The sequence below is a fragment of the Lolium perenne genome, chromosome 6, assembly GCF_019359855.2.
Source record: "Lolium perenne isolate Kyuss_39 chromosome 6, Kyuss_2.0, whole genome shotgun sequence".
Classification (NCBI taxonomy): Eukaryota; Viridiplantae; Streptophyta; class Magnoliopsida; order Poales; family Poaceae; genus Lolium; species Lolium perenne.
The window spans coordinates 236,154,735-236,162,195 of NC_067249.2; the positions used below are offsets into that span (position 1 = coordinate 236,154,735).

A 7,461-nucleotide genomic window follows, 5' to 3' on the forward strand; every position below is an offset into this window, starting at 1 on the left:
TTGCGCCGGTGAAGTTGCCCTAAAAGCCAGTCGTCGGTTCGATTTTATCCCAGCGGGTTCGCCTAGGCCAAAAGAGCACCCAACGGTGCTCTCCATCTTGTGTATGCGGGGGGAAGACAGGTCCACGACCTTCATCCTCTCCCCAAATTTGGCTAAGAAATGGCGATGTCGACGGCCCCCCAGGTCCATTTGCCAGCCTCTCCACCGCCCCATCAACCAAATTAAATACCCCTTCGCTCATGTCCCCTATTGCTTCTTTCTCCCGTGCACAACCCTAGCCCACCACCGTGCGCGACACCCACCTACAAAAGTAGATCGCCGCGACCGCCACTCGGCTAGAGGCCATGCCGAAACTACATGCGCAATAACCTCAACTATTCGATCATGAGCATTAGCTCCGGCGCCCGACCTTCTTCGTAACGGAGCCGCCGACGTGGTTCACTACAGGAGCGTGCCGCCGGACAGCCCGCAACAACTCCAAGATGTACTAGCGGGTGTGAAGGAGTGTGCGCCGCGGATGGACCAACCAGCGCGTCCCTGGCCACTGTCAACATCGAAACGTTGATTATCAAAGTTGAAAATTCCGACCTTTATTTCTCCTTGTTTACTTTAGTTTTATCTAGATTGTTGTGGTTCAAACTACATTCTGGTTGTAATTTGAATTATGTTATATCTAGTTTAATCACAGTTGAATTAAAATTTGATGCGGACATGATTTGGGCATCACCGTTGGTCACAGGGTTAAACCCCGTGTGAAGATGGAAAAAATCGTGCTATCCAATTCGTGTTAGAAGCGGAAAAAGTCGGACGGTTTGGGTAGCGTCTTTGAAGATGCTCTTAGGACTGGCACATATATGTACACACACATGGACGCACGCGCGGCTACAGCCTACAGCTATATCCAAAGACGTAAGGGAAATTTCGTTTCTTTTGGTCTAGCTAGGCTTTCATGCATGCACACCGATCTGTAGCTGTCATCAGTGGTCGGCCAAATTAAGCGAGATCGACGGGGTGTGTGACTCCATCTACCTACCCATCACCATCCTCCTCCTCCTCGGCCTCTGGATTGGCCGTAGGGTTGTTCCTCATGGGAGGTTGGCTTATTTAGGACAAGCATGATACTAGCCAGTTGATGAGGGCCAAGACCACAGCCACAGAGATGGCCGCCGTGGTCCTCCTGGGGACGGCGACGTGCTCTCCATGGATCCATAGTTGCATGCCATGCCAAGACGCTGCTCCTGCTCCTGCCGCATGCATGATTACTACCGCATGCCGCTGCAGTAGCCCTGCAGGGCCCGAGTTTTGTATCATCTTACTCCTTTATTTGTAGTAGTAGCTTTGGCCAATGACTCTGGTTACTCAACTATCCATGATCGATTTCCATGGCTATGTATCCATACAACAAAGGCTATGTAATCATATGGTATGATCTGTTAGGTTATTATGCAGTTTTCGATTAAGTTTAATTACCACAAACAATATTACATACGCTCAAACTGCAGCGAGCGGTCGTGTGGAGACGCTCCCTAAAAACCTTATCCACTGCCTCCCAATTCATGATCTTGACGGACGGGGTTTTGGATTCTAACTCTCTTGAACGGCCTGTTAGAGATAGAATCTGATTTATGTATTGGACTAGAGTCCAGCCTTTCCCTCTCTCTCGTAAACTTGTACAACACGTATTGGTGCATATATAAACAGAGATCAGGGGCGCTCGGTACTCATCCGAGTCATACCCAAACCTATACGATTTTACATGGTATCAGACGCCAGCTCTTCCCCAGATTCGAGCTGATTGGATCGATCTCCCTCGCCGCCACATCCCAAATTCACCGCCGATCTCGGCCATGGCTTCCTCCTCCGCTTTCCCTGCCATCGCCGTCCTTGGCCATCCTCCCACCGACAAACTCACCCGTCAAAATCACCCGATGTGGCGTGCCCAAGTTCTCCCTGCCATCCGCGGCGCTCAATTGCTCGGCCTACTCGATGGGTCTGATGCCGCGCCGCCAGAGATGATGACCGTCGAAGCAACGGCGCAGGATGCTGACAAATCGGCGAAATCTGTGCCGAATCCAGCCTATGCCACCTGGCTTGCTCGTGACCAGATGGTGCTTTCCTACCTCCTTGGATCCATCTCTCCGGGAGTCATGCCGCACATCATGCGGCTTGAGCACGCCGCCGGCGTGTGGAAAGTGCTGGAAACAATGTTTGCCTCGCAGAGCCAGTCCAAGATCACGAATCTTCGGATTGCGATGGCTACCACCCGACGTCTCAATGATTCTGTTGATGTCTATCTCCTCAAGATACAAACGATTGCTGATGAATTGGCTGCTGCTGGCAAGCCCGTTCCGGAGGAAGAACAGGTCGCCTACATCATGGCCGGCCTTGGCTCCGAGTATGCAAATCTCGTCGAGTCCTATGGGATTCTGAAAGCTCCTCCCACCCTTGGCGAATTATATGCTCAGCTTCAGGCTCACGATGAGCGCAAGACGCTCAACTATGGGTCATCTGCGGGCGTGTTCGAGACCTCTGCTAATGCTGCTTCTCGACAGTCCTATTCCCGTGGCTACACTTCTGGCGGACGTGGTGCTCCACGCGACGATCGGCGTGACCGATGGCCTAACCGTCGTGACGACCGGCCAGATGGTCGCCGTGATCAGCGGGATGACCGCCCACCTCGTCATGGGCGTGGTGGTGGACGAGCGCCTCCAGGAGGGGGGGCGTGGACGGGGGCGCGGCCGCAAGCGCACAACGCCGTGGGTCGACGTCACCTGTCAAATCTGTGGCCGGGAGGGCCACCCTGCGAAGGATTGCTGGTATCGTTTCACCGACGACGATACTGAGTCCTATGAGGAGAAGGAGGCTCATGTTGCTTCCTACGGTGTCGATACCAACTGGTATTCCAACACTGGTGCTACGCATCACATCACTGGCGAGCTCAACAACTTGACCATGCGCGACTCCTACCACGGCAACGACAGGGTCAACACTGCTAATGGACAAGGTATGGAGATTTCCCATGTTGGTACTTCCATTGTTCATAACCCTGTTCAGAATTTTTACCTCCGTGACATCCTTCATGTTCCCACTGCCACTAGAAATTTGCTCTCTGTTCATCGTTTTACCCTTGATAATCGTGTGTTCATAGAGTTTCACCCCTTCTATTTTTTGATTAAGGATCAGGTCACGGGGAAAACACTCCATAGAGGGCGATGTGTTGGTGGTCTCTACCCGTTTATTTCCTCCTTGGTGTCTTCATCATCTCAGAAGCTTGCGTTTGCCGTCACCAAGCCCTCACAAGCAACGTGGCATAGTCGTCTTGGTCATCCTTCACTTCGTATTGTTAGTCAAATTGTTAGCACAAATAAACTTCCTCGTCTCAAGGAGTCTAGATTAGGTTCAGTTTGTGATTCATGTCAAAAAGCAAAGAGTCATCAGCTTCCCTACCCTATTTCCACCAGTGTATCCACGGCACCCTTACAATTAGTTTTTTCTGATGTTTGGGGGCCGGCTCCTACCTCTGTTGGTCGTCATGATTATTATATCAGTTTTATCGATGATTATAGCAAGTTTACTTGGATCACTTTGCTTAAGAAGAAGTCTGATGCTCTTGCTGCTTTCACTACTTTTCAAACTCTTGTTGAACGCAAACTTAATCATAAAATTCTAACTATTCAATCGGATGGAGGGGGCGAATATGTCAAATTCCGTGAACTTTTGCAACAACAAGGCATATCTCACATTGTTTCATGTCCTCATGCACATCAACAAAATGGTGCTACTGAACGCAAACACCGACACATTGTTGAAGTCGGTCTTGCTCTCCTAGCCAATGCTCACATGCCTCTAAAATTTTGGGACGAGGCTTTTCTCACTGCCACTTATCTTATTAATCTTCTACCTAGCCCTGTCATTAACAATGATACACCTGTTCATCGTCTCCTAGGAACTAAACCAAATTATGCATCCCTCCGTGTCTTCGGTTGTGCTTGCTGGCCGAACCTTCGCCCTTATAACAAGAGGAAACTTGCTTTTCGCTCCACCCAATGTGTGTTCCTAGGGTACAGTCCTCGGCATAAAGGGGTCAAATGTCTTGAGATTTCCACGGGTCGTATTTATATATCACGTGATGTTGTGTTTGATGAAGCAGTCTTTCCGTTTCAGGCCCTTCATCCTAATGCTGGTGCCCTCCTTAAACAAGAAATTCTGTTACTTGACCCATCTCTTCATAATTCTGAACATGGGGATGCAACTTTGGATGATACTAATTTGGCTAATGCTCCTAATCCTTCCCTTGGTATGAGTTCCCCTTCTGATGTGCAGGGTTCTACACGTCGTGCTGCTCCTGCTGATGAAAATTTGAGGCAAAACGGCGCTCAAACGACTTCAGAAACGTCACATGAAATATCAGCCCAAGAGGACACCGACACGGGACACGGAGCTGATTCTCCGACCGAATCCATCTCGGGATCAGGAGGATCCTCCTCGGATCATGCGTCCACGCCAACATCACCTGGCGCCGCTGGCAGCGCGCGTGGGGCGCGGTCCCCTTCCCCTGCTGCCTCCCGCGGATCTTTTGCACCATCTGCAGCGGCCACACCGTCCAGCGTCTCACAGCAAGACACACCATCGCCCACAAGATCGACTGCGGCGCCTGGCGACGACAGCGTCAGCGGATTGTATGTTCGCGCTGACAGCGATGGATCATCTGCGTCGGGATCTTCTGTGCCCTCGCCGCCTGCTGCTCGTCCTGCGGCGGCTCTGGCTCCACCTGGTGCTCGCCCCACTACGCGTGCTCATCACGGTATCCACAAACCCCGCACTTATACTGATGGAACAGTCCGTTGGTGTCTCTCTGCAGCTACTGAGGAACCCGCTACTCTGTCTGATGCACTGACAAATCCTCAGTGGCATGGTGCTATGGATGAAGAATATGCGGCTCTCATGAAAAATAACACATGGAAATTGGTCCCTCCTATGCATGGAAGAAATATCATTGATTGTCGCTGGGTCTATAAGGTGAAAAGGAATTCAGATGGTACTATTGATAGATATAAAGCTCGGTTGGTGGCTAAAGGATTCAAACAACGCTATGGTCTTGACTATGAAGATAGGTTCAGTCCTGTTGTTAAAATTACAACTGTTCGACTTGTCTTGTCCATCTCAGTTTCCAGGGGATGGAGTCTTCGTCAGCTCGATGTCAAGAACGCGTTTTTGCATGGTGTTCTGGAAGAGGAGGTCTTTATGCGACAACCACCTGGGTATGAGGATCACAAACGCTTTAATTATGTTTGCAAACTTGAGAAGGCAATCTATGGATTGAAACAAGCCCCTCGAGCATGGTATTCTCGTCTGAGCACTCAGTTGATTCGGTATGGCTTTGTTCCTTCCAAGTCAGATGCCTCTCTGTTTATCTACCATAAGCTGAATATCACTATTTTCATGCTCATATATGTGGATGATATTATAGTGGCTAGTTCATCATCTACTGCCACAGATGCTCTATTAAAAAATTTGAGGAAAGAGTTTGCTTTGAAGGATCTAGGTGATCTTAATTATTTTTTGGGCATTGAGGTCACTAAGGTGAATGATGGCTTGGTACTAAGTCAAGGAAAGTATGCTCAGGATATTCTTGGCCGTGCCGGGTTACCGTGTGCCAAGGAAGTGTCTACTCCTTTGTCTTCATCAGAAAAGATTTCAGCTAATGAAGGTGATGCTCTTGGTTCTGAAGACAGCACTAAGTATAGGAGTATGGTTGGAGCCTTGCAGTATCTTACTCTTACCAGACCTGATATCTCTTATGCGGTTAACAAAGTATGTCAGTACTTACATGCTCCTACTACTGTTCATTGGGCGGCAGCTAAGAGAATTCTGCGATATATCAAGGGCACGATTGGTACTAGATTGACATTCTTAAGATCAAGTTCTACATTAGTTAGTGCTTTTTCTGATGCTGACTGGGCAGGATGTGTGGATGATCGTCGGTCCACAGGGGGGTTTGCTGTTTTCTTTGGCCCGAATTTAATATCCTGGAGTGCAAAGAAGCAAGCTACAGTCTCAAGGTCCAGTACTGAAGCAGAGTATAAAGCACTAGCAAATGCCACAGCTGAAGTGTTTTGGGTTAAGTCATTACTGAAAGAACTTGGAGTTCGGATAAGACAGCGACCTTGTTTGTGGTGTGATAACCTGGGAGCTACATATTTGTCAGCAAATCCAGTTTTTCATGCAAGAGCTAAACACATAGAAATTGATTTTCACTTTGTCAGAGAGAGAGAGTCTTCAACAAAGAATTGGAGATACGGTTTGTACCATCAAAAGACCAAGTGGCTGATGGATTCACTAAGCCGCTTCCAGCTAGGATGTTTGAAGAATTTAAGCATAATCTCAACTTGTATAAGTTGTGATTAAGGGAGGGTGTTAGAGATAGAATCTGATTTATGTATTGGACTAGAGTCCAGCCTTTCCCTCTCTCTCAATGTAAACTTGTACAGCACGTATTGGTGCATATATAAACAGAGATCAGGGGCGCTCGGTACTCATCCGAGTCATACCCAAACCTATACGATTTTACACGGCCGTGCATGCGGTCGACGACGGGATGGGGAAGACTAGAGGACGGAACATCAAAAGGAAATAAACACGTGAGAGACATAAGCGAGTGGGGAACTCTAGATATGTTCTGTCTCTCGTCTCCTAATATAGCCTGGAAAGGGAGCACTGACCAAACCACCACGCATAGAAAGATAAGAACACATGACGAATACGCGTACACAAGTCGACATGTGCCCAACTCGGTTGATGCACAAAGCAAAATTTAATTTTCCAAAAGGGTTTCTGACTCAGTTTCACACAAGGTACCTGTGTGGCGAGCGGCAGCGAAGGAGGAGTGCGAGTGAACTCTTCTCTTTTCACTTACTTAGAAATTATAATGACTAGAAAAAATAACATTTATAAACCACTCCACCTTCCTCTCAGCAAGCAACCCAAAGCTGTCTCCAGGTTACCATCGTGACGTGACTTAAAATTTTAGAATTTACTATATGAGCTACCCATATAATCCAACATGATTTTCTCTTCTTTTTGACACTGAGCTATGATCGGTGGCGCTTTACGCTGGGATCCACATGTTGAGTTGCTGCTCGCTAGCTGTTTCACTCTGATGTCTGATCTCTGATCATCATATATAGCTACTCCATGCTTGCTTCTTCTGCTCTCTTTTTCGCCGGCTTTTGCAAGCTTTATCTTACGGAACTCAATGCTACTGCAATGATCTGTTGACTGTCTGACAATGGGCCGAAAAAGTGGTTCAATGGTAGTTATTTGTCATACGTGAAAAAAGCTGTCATGTTCAGTTATCCTGGAGACAGGGCAGCCTTGTTACGCTAGCAAGTAAGTACTCCTGGATGCTGATTTAACTGGCCCTATCCGTGCCAACGAAACCAAAAGGGTGGATGTCTCCAC

General features: G+C 48.3%; 1 protein-coding gene across 1 annotated transcript; it reads left to right on the top strand.

Annotated features, from left to right (window-relative positions):
* Positions 1-1,847: 1,847 nt before the first annotated feature.
* LOC139832654 (uncharacterized) lies at positions 1,848-6,404 on the top strand. The gene is made up of 4 exons (XM_071822461.1): positions 1,848-2,503; positions 2,553-3,004; positions 4,151-6,120; positions 6,267-6,404. The coding sequence occupies exons 1-4, from the start codon at positions 1,848-1,850 to the stop codon at positions 6,402-6,404; spliced, it is 3,216 nt and encodes a 1,071-aa protein (XP_071678562.1).
* Positions 6,405-7,461: the final 1,057 nt, after the last annotated feature.

Coding starts and splice junctions, on each gene's coding strand:
- LOC139832654 (XM_071822461.1), top strand. CDS start 1,848: ATGGCTTCCTCCTCCGCTTTCCCTGCCATCGCCGTCCTTGGCCATCCT. Junction 2,504..2,552: donor CGCAAGACGCTCAACTATGG/GTCATCTGCGGG, acceptor GCTTCTCGACAG/TCCTATTCCCGTGGCTACAC. Junction 6,121..6,266: donor CCACAGCTGAAGTGTTTTGG/GTTAAGTCATTA, acceptor TCACTTTGTCAG/AGAGAGAGAGTCTTCAACAA.